The following is a 25,798-nucleotide window of genomic DNA, read 5'->3' on the forward strand; positions in this document are numbered from 1 at the left end:
GAGATTTTGTATTGTCTCCACCCAATCCCAGAGTCAGTGCTATAGTTTGTACGTGTTAATTTGCCCAGTAAAAAAAACAAGTAAATCAGCTAGTAATGGTCAACAGAAACTATATGAAAGCCTGAAAGCCCAACAACAAACGAGAAACAGTAGAGAAAACTAACTATCACACCTGTTTTCACTGTTTCACGCATCTGCTGATTAGGGCCCCTTAAATCTGCAATGAGACTGTTCAGACGAACTTCTGCAGAACTGATATTTGTTGTCAACACTTTAGCATCTGCTTCAGCTGCTGTTGCATCTAAATACTGTTTGTTGACCTTCCCTTCTATGGTAGAGATTTTCTGGGTCATGTTTACAACAGCCATTCGTACTTTACTCAAAAGTGTATTCGATGTGTCAAGTTGGCTTTTTGCATTGTCATGTTGTGCTCGCAGTTCATCCTCTTCCTCATTTGCCTCTGTGATCATCTTCTTTATCACTGTAACAACATTTTGCAATCCAACATGACTTACTATACACTCCATACATGAACCTACCCTCCGTCTTAGCATTAATATCTTCTCCTTTTCCATGCAGTTGCCTGCTTCTCCTAAGAGATGCTTTGGCCCTCTCAAGAAGATTACTAAAATCAGCATCCACAATTGGCTAAAAAATCACAACCTATCACTTACAAGTAATAACAGCAATAGACAACTTAACATACCCCTCCTACACAACGAGTTGCATTAGCATTCATAATATCAAGATCATAAATTCCACGAGTATTAAAGCTTGAAATAGGATCACGTGAATAGCTCCTCAGATTGTCAAATAACCTAAATGGAAATTGCAGTTTCCACTACAACAAGAGATAGATTCGTGTAACTCACGGATCCATAGCCTTGACTTGCTCTTTAATATCAGTAGCAAGCTTTGTCGCCCGATACACTAAAGGTTCCACTTCAGCAACAGCTTGCCTGTACCCATACATAGTTAATCTCATTTCAATATATTCAGATTCCAATTGCTTTCGAGTATTGTACGCAATCTGACACAAAACAGATACACACAATCACAACAGGTATGAAACCACATAGTACAACTGAAGTACATTGTATGATTTAGTTGCATTGTCCAATGCACGTTTTGCTTCCTTAATTATTGTTAGGGAATCAATCAGACTTGCATCAATGTCATGAGCTTCACTCAGCAACTTTGCTGTCATATTCTGCAGCAAAAAAGCCAATTCAGACTTTCACAGACTTAGCACACATAATAACCAACAACTACCAGTAGCTTGGTTGTATTTAAAGCTATGCCAGTGAGCACGTTGTCTACATCATTTACAGTCATGATGGTATTGTCAGCCAAATCCTTAGCCTCTTTAAGTTTCTGCATGTGGTCGTGAAGTGTCATCTGAAGCCTTGCAGCCTCGTTCACAAATGACTGGCTCTCGTTTCGCAGCTGTTCAGCAACCCGTAGCACATTGTTTGCATCTACAACTGCCTTGCTTGCGGCAACTTGCTCAGCCATAAAGTTACGAGCCATAATCTCATTAAGGATTTGCTGAGCTTCTGCAATCAGTGCACTTACGTTTGCTGTACTTGTCTGCAATAGGTCTCTCACCCTACGCACCCTGTCCACAATAGTATTCAGCTTCACAAGAAAGGCACGTGCATCCTGCAAAACATCATCAGCTCGTTTCTTTGTTTTAGATGTTGCTTCAACAGCCTCTACAGATGTAACAAATGTTGAGTTAATCTGAAGCTCTAAATTTTCCACAGATGACAGCAAAGTCCCAACTCTACCAAAAAGTCCACTGTGATTTAACTCTAAGTCACCAAGAATGACATCTACAGCATCCAGACTGTCAACAATATCAGATACAGCTTCGTTCGATCTATTGTATCTTGCAATGAGTTGTGACAAACGACTCCATGCATGAACCAACACAGAGAAGTCCGAAATGTTTGCATTTGTTTCATTCAGTATAGCAATAAGACCTTCCAGGTCATCCATCAATCTGTCTGTACAATAACCACATCGCCGACATCCTTGTGGGCCGACTACATGACGTTCAGCACATTGATCACAACGTTTACCATAACTACCTGGCAGACAGACACACTGACCAGTCACCAAATCACACTCCCCATTAGAACCAAACCGACTGCAACCACATGGCTGACATCCCGATGAGCTCAGCTGATAATGTCCTCTCAAACAGCGAGAACACTGTCGACCTCGAACAAACCTTCGACATGGGCATTTGCCATCACGAACATTGCATGTCAAAGAGCTTGATCCTTCAAAATGACAATTACATTCAGCACATGAGCCGTCAAGCAACCTGTACATATCAGCAGCGCAGCTATCACACTGCAAGCCTATGACATTTTCCTTGCACTCACACTGACCGGTCACCTTGTCACATGACCCATTGACGCTGCCGATTACATCACAGTTACACAGTTCACAACCATTAGGATTAGAAATAGTGTAGTTGAAAGCACCATCTTTGCATCTATTGCATGTGCGGCCATCCACGTTTGCTTTGCATTGACATTGTCCTGTCTGTTGATTACATGCATTACTGACGCCGCCTTGTGCATCACAGCCACAGTCACGACACTCAGGACTTCCATACTTGCCAGCAAGACACTGATCACATCGACGACCACTAAATCTCTGCTTGCAACGACACTGTCCAGTTCGACGATTGCAGTTTAAGCCAGACGATCCTATAGAGTCACAGTTGCATGCAATGCATCCACGCACTGGATGAAAATCATAAAACCGTCGTTTGCATCGATCACAGTTCCTACCCTCTACGTTAGGAGCGCAGAGACATTGACCAGTTACAACATCACAAATGCCTCCACCTGCACAATTGCATGGCCTGCAGCTGGGAAAACCATAATGACCAACTTTGCACTGTGAGCAGCGAAGACCAACGACATTCAGTTTGCACTGACATGTGCATGTATTTCCATCACAAAGAGGAGAAACAGACCCACGAACATCACACGAGCAGCCGACTGAGCCATTATGAAAAATAGCAGAAACAGAACGTGCACTCTCCATGCAGAATGCCGTGCTGTTGGGACCAACACCAAATTCATTGGCAGAACACTCACTAATAAAGCGAGCATTCAAGTCTGCAGGTAGAGGCGAAATGTAGTCTTCACTGTTAGAGTGACGACTTGCAATTAGTCCAACAGAAACAAGGTAAAAATCACTGTTACCACGAAGAGTAACAGACATGACAACTGATAACAAATCAATCTTGATAGGATCTGGTGCAGCAACCCGACAACCAGACTTGTCAGGACAAAACGGAAAAGAAAGCTGTTTGTCAATGCCATCTACATCAACAGTGACATCTTTGCTGACAGCACTCGGATTATAGTAGTGAATGACAACATAAAAATCATCAATAACTGACACAGGAAGGTCCATATGCACAGTTGGAACAGAGCTGCTTAGCACTGCAACACCGCGAGTTGCTCCAGACAATCTGTTTAGCTCAGCATCAGACGACACTGGAATGTCTTCTCTATCTTCACCCACACCATAGTAATATCCCTCATCACCACTATAAACAAAGCTGTTGCCCTGACCCAACATAGACTTGTATTGAGTTGGAATACAGCTAAAAGCAAATAACGTCATCTAAAATTTCACCATAAGAAAACATTTGTAAATTTCTTTAAATTTAAGAATGGCCACCCAAGAAATGGGCTTCCCCTGTTTGAAAACTGCAACGATTCGGGCCTTGCTGGTATTACAAGAAAGAAACCTTAACTCACTGTCTACATTGTAAAATACTGTACTGCTAAAGAAACTCTCAAACATTCCGAGGATCTGATTGGCGGTTTATCCATTCTCTGTGGTTGTCATGTACAACCAATCGCAAATACTGCTCAGTGATTGGACTGCACTAAGGGCATGGCACATTCCTGAGTGTGACGGACATAGCCACATATCCACCCCAGCCACGTATGTACATAGTCACATACCAGAAGTCAGTCAAGCCCCATATTTGTCAAATTGAGAACACCACCCTCTACGTCACGTAACTTTTACAAAGTCCAGTTTCTTCTAGCTCATAGCTCATAGCTGAAATAATTGTCTTGTAGGCAGTACACACATACCTTTATTGCCAGTTTTAAAGAAAGAAAGGGATAAGGGTCCAACATAAACACAAAGCTGTTTCTTGGTAAAAGTAGACATTTACAAACAATTAATGAAAGCACTGTACCTGTCACCAACAAGATAGCAATAGAATGCCGGAGTGATAAATGTCGTCATCCACGATCCAACAGGCACCATATGAACATGCTCCTAAAATTGAAATATCATACTGTAAACATTGTCCATTGCACAATACATCACAACTTTTCCTACAATAAATATAGACTTGTTGCCTAATGTAGATCCACCCGGTAATGACATTGTAACAACAGCCTGTCCACTTCCCCTCACTGCAAACACAACAACTTCTCCCAACTGAGTCGCAACTTGCCGACATCCAGACGTGTACAAACATGGCACAAGATTAAGAACACCAGTCTCAATTACATCTGACTCCACCAGAGCATTGAGTTGCTGCACGTGATCCAATTCACTGTAGTATGATAGAACTAAGACATAGTCATCATCAGTTGACAGCCCATTGAAAATAAGCACAATTTCCATCAATGTAGTCGAAATAGGAGAAAGCAACTTGCCAGCAAACGGAGTAACACCACCACCACTAGATGTTCCCGACCTCCGAATATGCTCATCAAGAGATGGGAAGACATACCAACGACACAGAATGTCATTTTGCCCAACTGAACAAATATCAGGTACAAGGGTCTGCAGTATTGTTGGATTGTAATAAGCATCCGGCAACAAGATTATGTGATCTACTAAGAGATAAAATGACCCAGTGTAAGACACTATGACCTTCCATGTTCCATCAGTTAGGACAAACTCATTAGAAGATCTAAAGTGAACATTATTGCCTGACTTCAAATCAATTTCACTAGGTAACTCGATTGCAGTACCCTTTACCAACAATACCTCGGCAGTAACATCTTCTGATCCAAGCAAACGATAGTGCAAAACAACTCGATACTTTCCATTAATAGGAACGTTCACTGTCACTTCAACATATTCTTGAGATCCAAGCTGAAGTATAACATAACCAAATGATGAAAACCCAGGAAATTCTGTTTCATTGAAAGCAAACGGAGTCCTAAAATTGTTCCACATACCTTCTTCTGCTTCGTATCGAAGTGTTGTGTGCAGAGACGGCAAACATGTACCGACAGCAACTTTACTGCAACGGTCACCATTCATTCCTGGTCGACAATTGCATTGTCCATCTTCTTTATTGCATGCAAATGGACGAGTAGATCCGCCAACATCACATTCACAGAAACGACATCCAAAGACGTTGTTTGCTGAAAGACCAAATGTTCCATCTATACAATCTGAACAGTCACGCTTAGATGTCAAAGCCTTGCACACACATGCTGCCTCTTCGCTACACTCAGCAAGTCCAACAATAGCACCAGCTGGATTACATGCACAAGGTTGACAACCATCAGGATTGGTTGCATCCAACCCAAAGAAACCCAGCTTACAACGATCACAGTAGTAACCCTCTACGTTCTTCTTGCACGTACACTGAGCATTGTTGTTACCATCACAAGTGCCATCCAGTACGCCCCGTCCACTGCAATTACACTTCAAACAATCCAATGTTGTTGGAAGATCAGGTGTTCGGTAATAGCCAGAGGCACAAACTTCACAGTTGTACCCAGCAGTATGACCATCACAGTTTCTGCACACACCTCCACCACTGTATCTTCCTTCCATGTTTAGACTCATATTCTGGGCCTCAACTGTTGCACTATACTCACATTCATTGCTGTGCCCATGGCAGTTGCATCCTGAACAAAAGACCAACATAATTCAATATATACAGACTTGGACAAAATTATAGGAACACCCCGCTGTGGGTATGTAGTAACACAATAATTAGGTCACAATTTACCAACTATCAATATTGTTAAGAACTTAATAGTTACCGCGTTGATTGTTAGGTTTCTTGAGAATACTGTAGACCCTAAATTGTTTTCTTTACGTTTCGCATTGCGGAAAACGAGACCTAAAAGTGTATGACGTCATGACTGCGTAAGAGTCGTAAGTTAGACTCTCTCTGATTTTCTTTAGTGGCTTTTAAAAAAGCCGGTTTTAATAACGCGAAGAAAAATTGAAGCCTTTCACCAGTTCCTCAGTACCAAGTATTCCCGCCTCTCGCCCTCCTGATTGCGTCCAAACATCGCGGAACACTTTCTGCCATGTTCTGGACATGCGCGGCTGGAATCTGCTGCCACGCCTCTTGTAGAGCATTCCAGAGCTCAGCTGCAGTTCTCGGTTCGCGACGATTAGCAGCAGTTTTGAGTTCATGCCACAAGTTCTCGATTGGACTCACATCAGGCGATTTGGCGGCCAGTCCAACAGTGTGATGTCATGCTGGCGTAGCTATTGTCTTGACCGAGACGTGTGGATTGGCGCGTTGTCCTGCTGAAAGACAAAGTCGTCTCCTATCAGTGCCGCTGCGTCTGTAAGCATGTGCTCTTCCAGAACCTGTTGGTACACCGTACTGTCCAAACGACCTTCCAGTTTCACCAGAGACCCCAAACCATGCCAACACATCGATCCCCACACAATCACACTAGCCGCGTGCTGGACCGTACAGTCACAACATTCAGGGAGAAATTCCTCACCTTTGCGATGCCAAACGTACAGAGCACCATCGTTCCCTATGCTGACTTTCGACTCATCTGTAAAAAGAACAGATTTCCAGTCATCCAAAGTCCATTGTGTGTGAATGGTTGCCCATCCCAGTTGCAAATGCCGATGGTTTTCTGTTAGCAGTGGGTTTTTTCTAGGCCTCTGAGCGTTCACTCCTGTCTCACTGAGACGACGTCAGACTGTTCTACTTGACACCTGCTTGCCGGTCATCAGCCAGCTGATACGAGAGCAGTCGTGATGGTGCTCTGCGGTTCTGCAGTGCCATTCTCTTCAGTCGATGATCTTCCCGGATTGTCGTTGCCTTCCCACGTCCAGGTCGTTTTTCATAATCGCTGCTGCCATGGGAAAGCCGTTGCAGGCACTGATGAACCAAATTCCTGCTGCGATAGAATGGCCAACTGAGTGAAGGGCTTTAATTTTCCCTCGCGTTTTTGGACACAACTGTTTGCCTTGAGGCATCGCTGCAACTCGTGAAATATCGCACGGAACAAGACTCTGCAACTGCGTGCAGCTGAACGTTCACTTATCGCCTTAAGTTTGGCGGTCTCAAGGGCAGTGGTTTTAGTGCAGCTGACATTTTGGCGGTAGCAATTTGAAATTTTCCTACGTAAAACGTGGACCGGAAGTGACATGTCAATGTTCTTTTGTTGCTATAACTTTTTTAGTTTTGTCTTAGCAGGATTTTTTTGTAAATAATTAGTGTCGCATGACTTTTGAATACGTTGAAGTTTGTTTATTGATTAAAATGGCAAAACAATTCAAATTGTGATGACATGCGCGAAATCAATGCGCAAAAACAGATGATTCGCCTTTTTTTCATAATGTTGATAAAAGGACCCACAAAATTACTTTCACTGTCTACTACAGAGCATTCTTACATTGTATACCAAGAATGAGCATCCAAGAGCGATGAACGTGTACAAAGACAAGAAAAGTAGGAATGGCCGTCTTCCTTCTTCAAAGCAAACTAGATGCGCAGTAGGTAGCAAGTACAGCTGCAGTCTTGAACTCAAGCTATGTTACATACTAACAATGGCGCAATCCATGAAAAAAGAAATTCGAAAAACATTTGGTTTTGCTAGAGAAAAATTCAGTGCCAAAGTTAGACTAGACACAAAAATGCCATGTGTTCCTATAATTTTGTCCAAGTCTGTACATGCAACTAGATAAGCATAATAATATCTTGATCAGAACAAAAAATATGCATAGAAAGCTGCTAGCATCTTAGTCAGATTTAAACAAACGCACTGGTATATCGATCTCGTGGCACCAGATAACTTGCATTAACCTTCTATACTTAACAGTAACCATCCAATTAGCTGTTAAGTGTGTTCAAAATGCTATCCAATTACATCATACTGTGGTCTGCTACACAGGAAGCTGGTTGACATGAAATATCATATGAAATTGTAATTGCAGTGCACACTGACTGGTGACAACATTCTCTAAATGTTGCAGTGTGGTAAAATTAGTGGCAGAGTTTGCAAGTTTGCAACAAACCTTTACAACTTGCCAAATTTATACCCTTCTTTAATACAAACACTGGTACTGGTTAATGCATCAACCAAGCACTAAAATATAGCCATGACCAAACCCACCTCAAATAGCAATGTAATGAAAGCATAACATAACAAGCATGCCATACTAGGTATTGCAGATTGTGTTAGAGGAGCATTCCGGAGATATGCAATAGGCTGCTGGCTCCGCTCGCTAATGGGAAATCCATACTAAGCAAGTTGGGTATCTGGGCGCTATATCAGAGCAAACCCAACAAATGCACATTAAGAACATTTCATAACTCAAAAACTGATGGGGGCATTTCAAGAATTTTGTCCGTCAAGTGAAGCATTTTCTGCATGCCATCAGACCACTTGAGTCTTACTGACGCAATCACATTCCCAGAAATGGCCGAAATCATCTCTGTTGTTTCCGTTGCTCCAAGAACGGTGAAAACCGTCGTGCTACTTTCAGACTGTCTACAGACGGACCATTTCATGCGATTTATATCCGTCCAGCAACATTTGAAAGAATAGGCGCTTTGAGAGATTCTTTGGTGGTTAAGGCAATGGACGCTGATGTCGATCGTATTCTAACAGTGTACGAAGCACTCATCCCTACACAGGAACACTTTCCGCGAACTCTCTCAATCACCGGACCTCGATATTTTGGCTGCACAGTTCTCCAGTGTTCCTTTCCCTTTAGAGGAACACTCCATCATTTAGCACTATGCCCATGCAAACTTGATTGCATAGCTACACAATCAAGATAAAAGGTTGGTCTAAACTACAGGATAAGCTGGATATGAGTGCGCGAGATATTAGCAGCAAATAGCATGAAACAGAGCACATACGATGGTCATGTAAGAAACATTCCGTGAACGCGCTAAGTTAGGAGCTTCACTACCATCAAAATTGCTAGAAGACACTCCCAAGATGTTGAAAAATGTGCTCCTACTTATTGCTTACCACGTGATCATCATATGCGCTGTTTTCACACTGATATGTAGCGCTCACATGTTCAAACCCAGTTTTGTGTAAAACGTAACCTATTTGGTGTCTTTGACCCAAGGAAAGATGATGAGTTGGTTTGCACATGACATGAACACTGCTTCAACAATGAGATTGCAAAATTGCTCCCGTACGTTTTCCTTATTTGTAATGGTGACTATGCTCTGATATTCAGCTTTGCCTGTAGTTCAGCCCAACCTTTCAACTTGATTGCGTATTATATGGTATAGCATGCAATCAATTCTATAGGAGCGTAGGGCTAAACGACGGAGTGTACCTTTAATAACCTTTCATAGCTAGCTGCAAAAATGAGACAAACGCTTGTCAGTCAGTAAGGAGTCGCTCAAAACTGCAGACAATTCCATGAGCATACAAAATGATACTAGGACCGGGAAGAAGTAGAGACCAATTAGTTTCAAAATTATAGTCAAGATCAAAGGTAAAAGTTAAAGGAGAACTCTCACCAAAATCAACAATCTCTCAGACGAAAGCGGTCACTTCATGACACAACCCTCTGCAACTGTCTACCGTTAACAAAAAAATGAGCATTGAAATTGCCTGTGTGGGAGTGTTAGTACCCGTACAAGTAACTCTGATTGCTGGTTAGCAAGGACAACCGATACTTTGATAGCAAGGACAAGTGATAACTTTGAGGTCCCAGTTTGCTTTAGTCAACAAATCACAATTTGACACCATATGTCTCACAATCCTTACCTTGAAATGTGCACAGATATCGCTCTTCCTTGTTAACCAACAATCAGACTTACGAATATGCTACATACGGGTACTACACACGCCTACACGGGTAATTTCAATGCTTTATTTCTTCGTTACGGTAAACTTCTGCAGTAAACAGTTGCAAAGGGTTGTGTCATGAAGTCACAGCTTTCATCTGAGGGATAGTTGATTTTGGTGAGAGTTCTCCTTTAACTATAACTTGTAGTTAGGGTGTGTGTTGTGTTGCTTTGGAAATAGACAACATGCACTAATCTTCATGCCCCGTGTTTCCCACACTGGTTTGAGCTGTTGGGAGCAAACTAGTGTCACATAATTCAATGTCTTGCTCCGATCGGTTTTGTGGTGTAATCTGCATACTTTGCCGCGTCCTGCTTGGTACCATGCAACACTTCCATTAGTCGATAAACATGTTCAGGGTTCTCCCTAAAGCGTGGTAGTGTGTGCAACACCACACTGAGAAATCCCAGCCACATGACCAAGTACTATCGCACGTCAAGAAAAACAAGTGAAGATCTGCATTCTAATTGACTGCAAAAGTCGTTATTAGAAGGCTAGTCACTGAAGAACGCATTCATAGTCAACCACTTACCTCTTTCACTTTCGAAGTCAATTTAGGATGTCCCAGACGTTTCATTTACACGAGAAAGGTCTAGAATTTCGAGGCTATGCAGATGTGTGCATTAACGTGTGCATGCATAAACAGACACAGAGATGAAGAGAAAAGTGGCTGGTTCAACAACTTCGTTCTTTCCCGTATTGGGGCAAAGGTCAAAGAGAGCATGTCCCGAAGAGACAGAAGCTAAAAGTAACGAGCGGGAGGAAAACAGTTCCAGTCAAGGAGCTCTGCCTCAGGCCGACCACAATAAGTCACAGTCTGACTCTGCCACTCCCGACGACAGTACGTCTGACTCCAAGTAACTGAACTTTTGCCTTGTTACGTGTAATGGCAGCCAGGCTTAACTACTAAGCAGTTTGAAGTTATCAACAATAACATTAACTAGCAAAGCTCTGGGTATCCGAGCGTCTGTCATTGAAAGGGCGTGTCTTACAACTATGGTCAGTCTCCACAATGCTATTTTGAAATCCTGAGGAGAACTCTGTTGTTGCTGGCGAGTGTTTAACTAATAGAAGAGCTCAAATTTCACTATTCATTGCCTTCCAACCTTGGTTGAATCAATCATTTACTGATCAGCTGAAACATGAGTGAGCATCATGTTCCTGAAGAAAAAATGTGTGCAGTTTTGACTTTATACATCAGACTAAAAGAATTATTACTAAAATTAGGTAATTCTATGACAGAACCTAGGACAATTGAATGCCTGATTTGGATATTCGAATCCCTGATTTAGATAATTGAATGCCTGATTTAGATAATTAAATTCCTGATTTGGATAATTGAAAGCAAATACTTAGTACTATAGTACTCAGTGGCTGTGTTCACACTAGGGTTATAAAAGGGGCGTTTGTGCTAATTAATCGTAACACCCTGCTATCATGTGCAAGGTGTGTTCTCACATGTTGAGCTTGTCCAGTTGCCTCTAATTAGGCATAATAGGCTGTGCGAACTCTAGCAGACTGCAACTGATTGTATCATGTACTCAAGCTACGCTACTCAATTCCCGTGCAAGAATTGAAACCTATTCCAACCGCTTTCCGTCTTCGAGTGCCTTCGCCAGGTGTAGGGACCACATGCATGTGATAAAACAGCAACAGCTGTCTGAATCTACGGATGCGACAATGTCTTTCACTACACAATTCCACAAGTCGTGCTGCGGGATCGATTTGCTCACGAAAAACTGCCAGACCAACACAAAGTAGGCAATCTTCTTTGATTCATTGCTGTGATATGTAATATGAATATACTGGAATGTTTTGACAAGCGGTAACCCCAGATAAACCCAGCGCAACCCTACATTTCGGAAGGGCTAGGCTAGCCCTGCTCTAACCCACATTCCTGTCGTAAACTGACCTGATTATTGTACAGTCACGTGTCACTTATCCGACACGCCGGTTAACCAATGGGTCAAGCTTTTCATGTGGGTGATCATGTGGCTGGTCAGCTGTGTAGGTGTACATACATGCACATCCACGTGCATGCCAGTTGTTTCTTGAAACAAGTTTAAGAGTGAGTTCAAGCGCCTCTTCTCGTTGTATTCTACATTCATCTACATCTACATTAATTCTACATCTACATTCAGTATACCTAATGTGGAAAAATGCCATCTAATATGAACAATAGTTGAGTTTGTAACAGCTTCAGTTATCCAACATTTTCACTTATCCAACAGGGGTCCGGATAAGTGACACGCGACTGTAATTGGTTATGCTAAGCAGTAGCAAACTGAGTTCTAAACCCTAGTGTGAACACAGTCAGTAACTGTATGCTGCTTTAGAATCTCAAAGCAGCCCATGCTGTAAACTTGCTTGGTAGGGTGTGATCAGCAACATTATGCAACTCTCTCCTGGGAAATCCGAATGAACTCTCCTAACTGGCAAACGCCCGCATTTCTGCCTCAACACTGTTTCTATAATAGACATCAACAATTTTTTGTAGACTTTAGTGGTGACGAGAAGAATCAGCAGACTGTACATACACTCACAAAATTGTCAAAATTTCAAGATTAAATAACCCTTACGTATATTCTACGTATATTTGACTGCAACAAGTTATAGTGGACATTACAGTCAGCTGCTGTCACACCAGGAATAGTCTTACAAAAGATGATTGCTCCTAAATATGCTCTAAACTGAAAGCAGTGCCAATTCAAGTGCCATTTAACAAAAGGCATTACATGCACACAGACAAAGACTGAAAACACAACTCACTTTCACAGGCAAATTCATCTCCTTTGGTACTTGGTTTCCACTTGTACTGATTAAATCCTGGACAGCAAAAATCACAAGATGAACCACAGGTGTTATGACTACAGATGCACTCCAGCTGAGTTTTCCCTGGTGGTGAAGTGCACTCAGCTCCATGGCCATTACACTTGCACCTGCCTCCAATCTCTATCTCCCTTATTGAGTAATAATACTGTAATCACAACACACACACTTAACATGGTAGCTTCATTCAAAATTCATTGTCCACTCACTCTTCTCGTCAGGGTTTCATCATCATACGCACCTGGATCCAGAAACTCACCATATAAAGTGGTGACTCCAAGTAGCCTCAGACGAACATATGTGGCACTCGTCCAATCCCGAAGCACCTGTGAAAACGTGGAGGCTCCCGGCCTTCCAGAAATAAGTGAAATAAACATCTGTAAACAGCAGCAAGTTACTTTCAAATTTACTAATTCAAATATGTACTAACATACCTCTCCATCCACAAGTGGTACGACTTGTGAGTACTGGTCAGTACACCTGACTGTGTCATCCCTCATGTTTCGCTGTGGCAGTGTTATGCCATAGAGCTTCTGACAGTCGCTATCTTGTTGCACGAAGTATTGCCAAGGGAAGTATGTAACACCATCCAGAGAACGCTCCAAAACCCAGTGTCCTGGGAGAGGAGCAGTAGCAGCAAGAATAATCACATATGCTACATAGAATTCCTGCACAACAAATGCACATATATCCCAAATTGATGTCACAAAACCGAAAGGCAAAAAACACTTAAAAGATTGTGGACTGGCATAGTCTCACATGGTCAATGCATCTTCCTCTGCCACACTTATGGAAAGGGTAGAGTCTGATGAACTTCCTATAAAGTCCGTGTGTTGGCACTTCACAGAAATGAGTGCATTAAATAACAGATCTAGCTTGATAAATGTTCAACTAAGACAACAATGATTCGCCACACTATGCAATCCCACGATCTTCTGGTCCATTTGTCAACACAGACTACTGTTGTTGCATGCCAATGAAGAGAACAACTCAATACTGAATAATGTCCCACAGTTTGTGAAACCTGGATGTATGGCAACCAACTTACATCTCTGATTCTCATCTCCATATTCATTGTCTCCACTGTGAAGCAAAGAGTACTTGTGTATAGTGCATGCTGCTCTATCAGCCATTGAAGCTCACTGATGTTGCGGTTCCTGTGGTTCGATTAGTTGCCTTACAACATGCACATTTCACAAACAGCAACGACACTTGAGTAGTTCTCTTCATAAGCGTGACTCGCAGTCACTTTGACGTCAAACAGCATCATGTACATACCGAGTCTTTGTGATGGTCGTGAAATGCAGAGTCCAGTGTATCTTGCTCCATCAGACAAGAAAAAGAGAATATAGCTAGATAGAATTGCATGGCATGGCTAACCAATCTGGTCTCAGTTAGCTGTTTAACAAACCAGATATGCTATCTATTTAGTTCAACCATTACCAGTGAATCAGCAACACTGACTTCTAAGAAACTTCATCACACTTCACCAACCCTTTCCTCTACAAGAAGTAAATGTAAGGGGAAGAACTGGCTGTGAAAGACTAGGGCTAGCACTTGTTTTATCTAAAACTTGCTTAATAGCCAGTTCTCTATCCATCCGAGATTACTAATCAATGGCTAGTAAGTTTCCAGAATCAGAAAAATAGTTCTGTTACCAAGTATACCCTTTATGAACGTATACCTTTTATGAACAAATAATGGTAGAAAGTATCTAAAAATGCATTGATGGTTGGAGAGACAGAGGGGGTGTAGCCAGGTCACGTACAGTTTTACATAAAAGATCTTTGTACATTTCCAAATTCTCCACTGTAGCATTGGTTATCATCATAATCTTTTGTCCCTTTGGAAACATTGAAAAAGGTAAACAATTCGTAAACAATCATGAGAATACCTGAACTATGCCCAGATATGGGAGAGGAAATCCCGAATACCGTTACTCCTTTTTGGGGAGATCCCAGATAACTAGATTGAACTCGAATCTTACTCTTCTTGCTTTACTCAGTAGAAATCGACATACGCAGGAAACACGTAGGTTGGATTCGGGAACCAGAATTTGGAATTTGGAGAGAACACAAGTGCTAGAACGACAACGAGTACAGTCCACACGGGACTGGTGCGGGCATGTGTTCAAATGAACCAGAACGTGTTGCGTTTGCATGGAGAAATTCTAAGCGGGGGTCGACCTTCTCAAGAGGAGAACCCATGCACTCCAGAGAATTTTAGCCACAGCACTGTTGGCTAGTACAGGTTCTGCATGCACGAGTCAAATTCGGCAGAGATCAGACACGAAGCGGCAGGGATACTCCTGGCCACACACACACACACACACACACACACACACACACACACACACACACACACACACACACACACACACACACACACACACACACACACACACACACACACACACACACACACACACACACATGCACACACACATGCACACACACACACACACGCGCGCGCACACACACACACACACACACACACACACACACACACACACACACACACACACACACACACACAATGGACACATGTTATATTCCGACAATAGCTCCCCACATCCCTATGAACAGGGCCCCATTCGCTAATCAAAGCGTAATGAGCCTATGCTGACACACCTCCTGGAACTTGGCCAGAGATAATACTAATAATAAATAGCCTATCCAGGAGCACTGAACACATTGGGTGTGAGTACTATGTACATCTCACCCATTCCCATATGTTGCCAAATTGCTACCAAAGCTAGCGTTTGTCCACAAAACCAGGTATCGTTTCTCTTCCAAAGTCAAGAGAGGCAATTTCGCAGCAATTTTTTTGGTTGGGATTTTGCTGAAAATCACATCGAATCCACGAGCAATCCACAGTAGATTCACACATTGCAAATTTTCATAGTGAATTCGTGGCAACTTGTGCCGGATTCCAGCGAGACTTTGTCGTGAGCCCCCCCACACACACACACAAGCATGCGCACGCACACACACGCACGTACACATGCACGCACACATGCACGCACACACACACACACACACACACACACACACACACACACACACGCATGAGTTACAAGACTACTGGTCTGGTACAGTAGTTCTCCTCATGGACGACCACCCTCATGAGCGACCACCTCTTGTTTACGACCACTTTGGCTTGGCACCGACGAAATTTGTACTGCACATAGCCCTCTTCAGCGACCACCCCTCTAACGTGACTAGCAACCACCAAAGTAGGCTCAAAGTTGTCACATGTCCCCACCTTGAGCGACCACTTAGCATTGCCTGTCTCCGCCACTGCACCGAAACATCCAGGTATGTATAACGAAAGAAGTGTCATCACAATCAACCACAGTACAGTAACACGTGTGCGTATAAAAGTAGTCAAATGTCATCTCGAAAACGCAAGATCCTAGCCCTTCATGAAATGATAGCTGTACTGGACAAGATAAAAGAAGGCCGTTCGTGTCCCAGACCATTGCAATTGTAGTTAAATATTGCAAATGAGCTAAGACCATCAGTGGCCAACACAGCCTGCAATGTATTTCTCTACACAGACATAAGAGCAATCATCTCATTTATGCATGTATAACTGTAAATTAAGAAGAGAAGCAATCATCATGCTACAAAGACACGCAGCATTGATGGAAACTTAGAGGTGGTCGTGCAAGAGGGGACTACTGTACCTCAGTGACTCAGTGTACAAAACATCCATTCAATTTTCAATTTTGGCTTTGGAAATTAGATTTTAATTAAATGGTCTGCAATAACTGTGAAATCCATTTCTTAAATAAAATAAATTAAATATTGAATACACATTGTCAGGGACCATTTTGTTTATAATAGAAAATTTAAAATTGATTAACATCTGGACCACATGAATGGCGCCTTGCAGTAATTGATAAACACCTAGCTAATTCAGTTTACTAATATCAGTGTTCTCTCCAGGATCTTTTGGCAGAGCGGATTGCTCTGCCTTATTCTAAGCAATTAAGCTTTTAGGTAGCCCTTAACCATGCTTTCGCAGCTAGTGTTCACATGCAAGTTGGTATATACGTATACATGTCAGCGAAGTGCACGTGTCATGTGTGCGTCGCAGAGAACTATTGAGTCATCCTTTACGAGCAACGCTGTCAAAGATAAGAACACCTGCATTGTTAAAAGAGAACGAGCAGCAACTGATGAAGCACAGGACGACTGGAGTTGATCGCCAGTGAATAAATGATTTCCCATGGCTTCTAGCTGTAATGAGGCAGAAAAGGAGACACAGTCATTGCTGTGCTCTCTTTGTTGAAAGACACAATCTAGGACTAAAAGATATGCACTAGGTAAAGCTATTTAGATTAATATCCCATGTAAACGATCACTCGCCAAAGTCTACTAGAGCATGAAAGCCGCTCGTGCCATGAATCAGCTGTCTCTATAGAAGTAACTCATGCACTGTTGAGCAAGGACAACGAAATTTTTAGAGCTTGACACAGTTGAGCCTCATTGATCTGTAAAATAGTTTTAATTGCCATTGGGCGTGGCATTGGGTAACGCCCACTTCACGGAGTATTCCGCTCTGCCTTCTAAGATTTCTGGGGAGAACACTGACTATTGCTGTATATGGTCATGTACTTAAGTAGTCAAGAATGCTAGCCACCCTATCCACATCAAGAAAAGGTCACCTATATGATATGTGGCCTTAACTAACAAGTCTGGTTTTCCCTTGACTTGATTCTCACAGACTCCAGCAGTTTGGAAACCTACATTCTTTTCAAAGGTTGAACATCATGCTGTACTAACAGCAACTGTTCTAGAAAGTCAACAACTAGGGTAGGTGTACCTAATTGTGGACACTCCCCGGTAATTTGAGTTACAATCGCTGTTTTCTCTGGTAGCCTACACGAAGAGACAGTGAAACATGTCCGATATACACACCAATGTCTAGGCTTCATAACGGTACTTGTGTGACTACAATCGCATAACGTCAGCTAGCGCACTAGCAAAATATACGGGATAACGTCTGTAAACAGCTTGGACGCGGGGTGTATCCTAATTGTGGACAATTTTTCTCTGTAACAAAAAGCGACTGAGCCTGAGTAACAGCTGGACTATATACCTGAATGGTTGCCTCACAAGCTGGTATTTTAGGCCACAGCAAAACCATGTTCTGTGGTGTATCACCTCTGTGTAAAATGGCGTCGTGCTTTCAATTTTGCAGAAACCAAGCGTTCTGTCTACGATACAATGCAGGATACAATGCAGGAGACGATCAATCATGTTTAGATAAAAGTCTGAAATGTAAACTGTGATTCTAGCATCTTTTTGTGTTGCTGGTTGAGCTGCTTATTGATATCAGACAAGGTAGTTTTGACCTTCCACCTATCCTACATGAGTTTGTAGCTTCAATTTGTGTCTTATTGTTGCCAGATCTAGTAGCAGTGAAGATAGTCAAATTATGACTGGATTACTCATGTTGCTGACATTGACATTCCACCTACTTTGTTCGTTCTCATTTCATACCCTATTATGGCCAGACGTAGTAGCAGTGCAAACAGCTACATTGACAGTGGATTACCGATGTCTAGATCTAGTATGAGTGAAGATATTCAGGTGTTTACTGGACTGGAAATACTGTTATACACGTTCGCTCCATGCACATAATGTGCTTCTTTAGCACGTTACAGTCAACGTAACTAAACTCAAAACTTTACCAAGGTACTCGATAATTGCTTAGCTAACGTCAAGGCACTTTCATGATCCAACAAAAGATCGATTCGTATACCTCAAATTTGTGGACGTGATGGGAGGAACCTTGTAGGTGCTAACAGTATTGCAAGTGAATCGTGGTGATACACAACAGAAAATGGTTTTGACCTGCTTGTGCGGCAACCATCCAGATATCTAGTCCAGCTGTTACTCAGACCCAGTCGCTTTCTGTGGCGGAGAAAAAAATGTCCATAATTAGGATACACCTGTTTGGGCTGTTCACAGACGTTATCCCGTATATTTTGCTAGTGCGCTAGCAGACGTCATGCGATTCTAGTCGCACAGGTATTGTTCCAAAGCTTAGACATTGGTGCTGTACATCAGACATGTTTCCCTCTCTCTCCGTTGCAGGTTACCAGAGAAAGAGCGTTTGTAACTCAAATTACCGGGGAGTGTCCACAATTAGGAACACCTACCCTACCTAGCCTCAGTTCCAGATTCTCCCCCCCTGTACTACTGCACGTGACAGGTATATGGGGTCAAAGTAGGAAGAGCGAGGGGGAAAGCGTCTGGGCGCACTGCTAATACAAAGGAGTTCAGGGGCGAGGAAAAGCTATTAGATCAATATTATACCATTAGTCTAGCTGCATTAGGTTGCACAATGCAATCATAATAATACGATGTAGGTAACTCATCAGTCAGTTCCATTCAATAGCATCGAAACACTCAGCAAAAACAGGCTAACCACTGAATAACGCAGTGAACTTCGTCTGCAACAACAGCAACGATCGTTGCAGACGTGATCGCGGAATGACTGTTGGAGGGCGTTTCTCCAATGGACTGCCAAACACAACACTGACATCACCACATTGAATCTGTTGTGTTCAAACAAGCTAGCGCCTATCATTGCAGCTGTTACACCGTGTTAAACTTGCTACTGTCTCTCATGAGAGAAGCAATGGCTTGGATGAAAAGAGCAGTCTGCATTACCAAAGACCCGCAGAGTGTCATACACACTTAGCATCGTGTGGAATATCGTAGACTTGCCATAGCCAGTTGGAAAACATGCGAGAACATTGTCTCCTCGGGCCAGATGCCATATCATTGTGCAGAGGTGCTGCACGACTTCACAGCTTCACAGCTTCGATCACGAATTGAGGACAGGAAACAGCTACCGCTTCCGCCATTGAATTGCCTGAGATGGATCTATTAGGATCAGTCTATGTACTACAGGCGTAGCTTCGATTTCTAATTCACTGGGGGGGGAAGGGGACCTCCATTGCAAGAAACGTTGCAGCTGTTGTAATACTAGCCTAACTGTGTGCATATACATGTTAATTAGCATGTCCAAAATTGTAACCATAAACTAAGTGGTATTGTTCTTGTTGTAGACCAATCAAAACCACCATTTGGAGCAGAAGGAAGTTTCTATTGGTGTGGAGCGTTTCATGTGTAATAGCTTCCCCGCCCTGAACTCGTCTGCAGTAGAAGTGCGCCCAGATGCTTTCCCGCTTGCTCCTCCTACTTTTGACCCTGTCACGTGCAGTAGTACGTACGAGAAAGCGTCTGCAACCGAGGCTACTACCCTATCAAACGCTAAAACGCATCTCATTAGAATGAAACATCGCAACGGAAGGCGTGGTCAAGCTCCAAGAAAGCCAACCACACGTTCTCGTTTGCATTCAACACCACCGGATCTGCGCGGAGGTGAGACACAACACAGCCTGAACAAACAACCGACTTATGGAAACACGCAACCATCGCAGCTGCCGCACGACCGCCTCTCCTACGCTTTCACCCGAAGTGGCTCGTGCGCTCCAACACGCACAACAGAATACGCGTAGGAGGCAGCATACGACCGTCAGACGCCAACTCAAGTCAAACAAGTGAAAAAACAGTCAATACAACGAGATGGCACCTGTTCCAAGTCAATGGTAATGTTGACTTCGTGGAACTGTCGGCCGCGAGACAGCGGTGGTGACATCCAATACTTCTTCGTGCCGTCCACAGCGTACTGAATGCGATGGTCATACCCAGGACGCGACGCATCGCACACGCTGCACACTGTGTCTTCGTCCGGCGAAGCCGTCAGCGTCAACTGACAGTAGGTCTCCGGCACTGCGCTGCCGTTGTACATCCCGCACGTCGACGTCGTCGTTATTTTCTTGTTGAGTGCGACGTTGAAATGAGGAGGGTCGCGTACTTGTGCCGTCGCCGTCGAGATGAAGGCGAGCAGCGCAACAAAGCGATTCATGGCCGTCCGTTTGCAAAAGCTGGTTTGCGGAGGTGGAATGTCAACTAGTGTTGACAGCCAATCGGAAGTAATGTCAATAGCGGTGACTGTTAGGTGTAACGCACGTTACGTAGTAAACTTTTGTGCGATCCGGCCTCGCTGTACACTTGGCCATTACGTCATTTGCTATGACGTGCAACTGCTACTGCTGTAAAATGCTAACACTAAAAAGTCAGTATTGATAATCTATTCTCTGCATGAACATATTGTGTTAGTCCTAGTAACTCTAGGCGCATGCTTGTTTGTAGTTGTTTTGGTGAACTGTAACTATTCGGTGCGATGGAAATAAATCTAATCACTTGTCAATCTGTAAAATTGAAATATGAGATTGTAGTGTGACTGAGTATGATACTATTATTAGCTACTATGATGTCACGCGAGTGCATAAATGAGCATGCGTAGAGAGTGAGTCATTCGAGACTTATTCACCGGTTGGGGTGTATCTACTTATATAGAGTCTGTATTCTAACGTTGTGTACTAACGACTATAGTGATACGTGTCTGAGCCTTAATACGAACCCGATAACGCTACATGGTGTCAGGAGTTAAGGTATGGCACAGTCACAGTTGCAAATACCGATGCAATTTGACTTCAGCAAACCGGAGGACTGGGAACGCTGGATAAGAAGATTCGAAAGATTTCGACAAGCATCAGGATTAGCAGAGAAGACAGACGAGACACAAGTAAGTACGTTGATCTATTCTATGGGTGACAAGGCAGAGGATGTGCTGCAGACGTTAGGATTGAACGAGGAGCAGAATAAAGACTACAAGACCGTAAAAGAGACTATGACGAGCTTCTTTGTGAAGAAAAGGAATATCATTTACGAACGCGCGAAGTTTAATCAAAGAGTTCAATTTGAAGGTGAACCAGTGGATGAATTTATTACTTCGTTATACAGTTTGGTAGAACATTGTGGTTATGGAGAACTTACTAATGAAATGATTTGGGACAGATTGGTAGTTGGACTGAGCGATGCAAAGTTGTCAGAGCAACTTCAACTTGATGCGGAGTTAACGCTTGAAAAAGCAATGACAAAGGTAAGACAATCGGAGTCAGTAAAGAAACAACAAGATGTAATTAGAGCTTCTGCTGAAACAACGCAAGTAGCTAGAGTAAAGTCTAATCAAGTTTGGAAGGACCATAAGAAACTAGGAAGTTACACAACGGCAAGGAAATTTTTCCCAGCGGAGGGTAGGAAACGCTGCCACAGATGTGGGAAAGTGCCAGAGCACAGCAAGAGTCAATGTCCTGCTAAAGACTGTAGATGTAAGAAGTGTGGTCGAATGGGTCATTTTGCTCAAATGTGCAAAACGAAAAAGGTTTCGGAAATACACGTATCAGAGAAGCAGTATCTTGATTGCATTACTAAGGAAATTTCGTCAGCAACAAATAGTAGTAGTAAACATGAGCCTTGGACGGTGACACTGTTAGTTGATGAAGTTCCAATAAATTTCAAGATTGACACCGGAGCAGATGTGAACGTTCTTCCTGAAAATATAGCCAGAAATGTTTTCGGAACAAGGTTGAAGAAGTCTATACGCTGTCTGAAAGGACCGAATCAGAAGCCACTAGAAGTATGTGGACAGATAAAATGTAAATTGGAAAAAGGAAGTCAATCAGTTAAAGAGGAACTGTATGTCATTAAAGGTCTCAGGAAACCATTAGTAGGACTTCCTACGATAAAAGCTTTGAAACTAATCACGAGAGTTGATCAAGTAGATGTAGATCACGAAATGATAGATAAACATCCGAAATTGTTTAGTGGGTTAGGAGTTATGAAGCGAAAGTATAAAATAGAGCTGAAAGAGAACGCACAACCATATGCTTTATCAACTCCAAGAAGAATTCCTATACCGCTATTGCCAAAGGTAAAAGAAGAATTAGTTAGGATGGAGAAAGATAATGTCATTCAAAAAGTGGAAGAGCCAACAGATTGGGTTGCAGGAATGGTTGTAGTACCTAAACAGAATGGAAAGGTCAGAATTTGTGTCGATTTAACTCAGTTGAACAAGTGTGTTAAGAGAGAGAGACACATTATGTCTAGTGTTGATCACGTGTTAGCTCAGTTGGAAAATGCTGTGGTATTTTCAAAACTTGACGCAAACTCAGGTTATTGGCAAATTCTATTGACACAAGAGTGTGCACCATTAACGACATTTATCACACCATTTGGTAGATATTTTTTCAAACGTTTACCTTTTGGTATTACTTCAGCTCCAGAAGTATTTCAAAAGAGGATTTCACAAATTTTGGAGAACTTGAAAGGGGTTATCTGTCTAATGGACGATATTTTGGTATTCGGTACTAATCAACAAGAGCATGACTGTAGGTTGGAAGCGGTGTTAGGAAGATTGCAGGAAGCTGGAGTTACTTTGAACAAGGAAAAGTGTCTGTTCTCAAAACGAAGAATAAAATTCTTGGGTCATGTAATTGATTCACATGGAATTAGTTCAGATCCAGACAAAGTTTCAGCAATTCTGAATTTAAAGGAACCCAGAAACAGAACTGACATTAGGAGCTTTTTGGGAATGGTCAACCAACAAAGTAAGTTTGTAAAAGGATTAGCAACGTTGACTGAACCTCTCAGAGCATTATTGTGTGGTCGAAATGCTTGGATCTGGGATGATAGACAAAGGACAGCGGTAGCAGAAATCAAGAAGAGATTAAGTGAAGCCCCCGTACTAGCAGTCTATAATCCAGAGAGAGAAACGAAAGTCGCTTCAGATGCTTCTTCGGTAGGACTAGGAGCAGTGATTGAACAAAAACAGAGCAACGGAATTTGGAAAGCCATAGCATATGCATCACGTTCATTAACACCATGTGAAAGAAAATATGCTCAAATTGAAAAAGAATCTTTAGCTTCAGTGTGGGCTTGTGAAAAGTTTTCATGTTATCTTGTAGGCAAGACTTTCACGTTATTAACCGATCATAAACCGTTGTTGACTTTGTTCGGACGAAAAGAATTGGATGAACTACCTCCACGAATTCAGAGATTTAGAATGAGACTGATGCGATATGAATACAAGATAGACTATGTACCAAGAAAAGAACTAGGAACGGCGGACACTCTTTCTAGATATCCAGTTGATGAACCTACAGAGATTGATCACGAATTTGTAGAAATAGTCGAAACGTGGGTTAACCAAGTTATGGATCATATTCCTGCCAGTGATAAAAGATTAGAACAAGTTCGGCAAATGCAAAAAGAAGATTGGTTATGCCAACAAGTAAGAAGGTTTACAGACGATGGTTGGCCAGAGAAAAGAAATCTGCATGGAGAATTGAAGAAGTTTGCTGCATTGTCTTCGGAGATAACTGTGCAAAGAGATATATTGGTAAGAGGACCACGATTGATAATTCCCGATAAACTAAGAAGAGAAATGATTGAGAGAATTCATGAAGGACATCAAGGCATTGTAAAGTGTAGAGAAAGAGCTAAAGCTGCGATATGGTGGCCAGGTATGAGTAAGGAGCTAAAGGAGTATGTTTTTTCCTGTCCTGTATGTTCGAGAGAAAGACGTAATCACATAGAGCCATTAATCACAACACATTTACCTTTACTGCCTTGGCAAAAGATTGGAACAGATCTTTTTGAATTCAAAGGATCGCACTATCTTCTTGTAATAGACTATTTTTCTCGTTATATAGAAGTTGTAGAAGTTCGAAGCATGACATCAGCTCAGACCATCAACCAATTAAAAGCTATATTTTCTAGACATGGAGTTCCAGAATGTGTGGTTTCGGATAATGGGACACAGTATACATCTGAAGAATTTAATATATTTGCAAACGAGTATGGATTTAATCACGTTACGTCAAGTCCAAAGTATCCAAAAGCCAATGGAGAAGCCGAAAGAGCGGTGAAAACAGTGAAGACGTTATTACAGAAAGCCAAGGATCCATATCTTGCATTACTGTCATATAGAACAACACCGTTAAGCAATGGATTTAGTCCTTCTCAATTGTTGATGTCAAGAAGGCTAAGGTCAAATTTACCTATGTCAGTGGAGCAAAGAAAACCTGAAGTTCCCAACATGCAACTTTTGAGGAAGAGAGAAGTAGAACAGAAGAGAAAGAAGAAAGTCACCTATGACAAACGTCATAAAGTGCAACATCTTCCTTTATTAAAAGCGGGAGATTCAGTATGGATTTCTGACAAAACAACAACGGGTACTGTTCTAAGAGAAACGTATCCAAGATCGTATCTTGTTTCTACTCCGAAAGGAATTCTTCGTAGAAATAGGAATCATATCAGAATTGAAAGTGAAGAAGAGAGAAAGATGGAAGGAAGTGAAGAAGAGAAAAAGATGGAAGGAAGTGAAGAAAGAATTGAGAGAAGATCAGAGCCAGAGAGAGAACAAAGGACGAACTTAGAGTCAAATGTGAGAGAGGAAGATCATCAACCATGTCATCAATATGTTGGTAATCAAGGTAAAACGAGTCAGAATACTTCTGAGATGCAAAGAAAGGAGAGAGACAATACATTGGAGACTCAGAGAGATCTGGTGGCGACTCAAGATGACAAAGATGATCATAGAACGATTAGAACTCGGTCTGGGAGACAAGTTAGGAAACCAAACAGGTTGGATCTTTGAGTTTAACAAAGAGGGATGTAGTGTGACTGAGTATGATACTATTATTAGCTACTATGATGTCACGCGAGTGCATAAATGAGCATGCGTAGAGAGTGAGTCATTCGAGACTTATTCACCGGTTGGGGTGTATCTACTTATATAGAGTCTGTATTCTAACGTTATGTACTAACGACTATAGTGATACGTGTCTGAGCCTTAATACGAACCCGATAACGCTACAGAGATCTAATTATGAAAATGCCAGAGAATGCGAGACACATAAAATATGTAACACGATATAAAAGTAT

General features: G+C 42.2%; 3 protein-coding genes across 5 annotated transcripts in view; 2 read left to right on the top strand and 1 right to left on the bottom strand.

The window, feature by feature from the left end:
- LOC134183296 (laminin subunit alpha-like) overlaps positions 1 to 20,926 on the bottom strand; it is a 46,083-nt gene extending 25,157 nt beyond the window's left edge. Inside the window, exons 1-12 of the mRNA XM_062650791.1 lie at positions 20,538 to 20,926; positions 13,358 to 13,591; positions 13,133 to 13,300; positions 12,864 to 13,071; positions 4,390 to 5,924; positions 4,244 to 4,326; positions 1,273 to 3,634; positions 1,094 to 1,210; positions 873 to 1,030; positions 707 to 818; positions 540 to 648; positions 173 to 481 (exon numbers count right to left, since the gene is read on the bottom strand). Of these exons, the coding sequence (XP_062506775.1) occupies positions 173 to 481; positions 540 to 648; positions 707 to 818; positions 873 to 1,030; positions 1,094 to 1,210; positions 1,273 to 3,634; positions 4,244 to 4,326; positions 4,390 to 5,924; positions 12,864 to 13,071; positions 13,133 to 13,300; positions 13,358 to 13,591; positions 20,538 to 20,873 (5,731 nt within the window). The 5' untranslated portion in view covers positions 20,874 to 20,926. The remainder of the gene's footprint in view (positions 1 to 172; positions 482 to 539; positions 649 to 706; positions 819 to 872; positions 1,031 to 1,093; positions 1,211 to 1,272; positions 3,635 to 4,243; positions 4,327 to 4,389; positions 5,925 to 12,863; positions 13,072 to 13,132; positions 13,301 to 13,357; positions 13,592 to 20,537) is intronic.
- LOC134183547 (uncharacterized) lies at positions 17,931 to 20,509 on the top strand. Of its 2 annotated transcripts, XM_062651125.1 has the most exons (4): positions 17,931 to 18,052; positions 18,132 to 18,274; positions 18,341 to 18,523; positions 20,011 to 20,509. In XM_062651125.1, exons 3-4 carry the CDS (start codon positions 18,440 to 18,442, stop codon positions 20,461 to 20,463), a joined length of 537 nt encoding a protein of 178 aa, XP_062507109.1. In that variant the 5' UTR covers positions 17,931 to 18,052; positions 18,132 to 18,274; positions 18,341 to 18,439; the 3' UTR covers positions 20,464 to 20,509. The 2 variants fall into 2 exon arrangements, with proteins under 2 accessions (XP_062507109.1, XP_062507110.1); XM_062651126.1 differs by having other exon boundaries at positions 17,931 to 18,274.
- Positions 20,927 to 21,255: 329 nt separating the features above from the next.
- On the top strand, positions 21,256 to 25,780 carry LOC134183079 (uncharacterized protein K02A2.6-like). 2 transcript variants are annotated; one of them, XM_062650530.1, is made up of 2 exons: positions 21,700 to 21,777; positions 21,869 to 25,780. In XM_062650530.1, the coding sequence occupies exon 2, from the start codon at positions 21,945 to 21,947 to the stop codon at positions 25,509 to 25,511; it is 3,567 nt and encodes a 1,188-aa protein (XP_062506514.1). In that variant the 5' UTR covers positions 21,700 to 21,777; positions 21,869 to 21,944; the 3' UTR covers positions 25,512 to 25,780. The 2 variants fall into 2 exon arrangements, with proteins under 2 accessions (XP_062506512.1, XP_062506514.1); XM_062650528.1 differs by having other exon boundaries at positions 21,256 to 25,780.
- The last annotated feature ends 18 nt before the right edge of the window (positions 25,781 to 25,798 follow it).

This window comes from Corticium candelabrum, chromosome 8, assembly GCF_963422355.1.
Source record: "Corticium candelabrum chromosome 8, ooCorCand1.1, whole genome shotgun sequence".
Lineage (NCBI taxonomy): Eukaryota > Metazoa > Porifera > Homoscleromorpha > Homosclerophorida > Plakinidae > Corticium > Corticium candelabrum.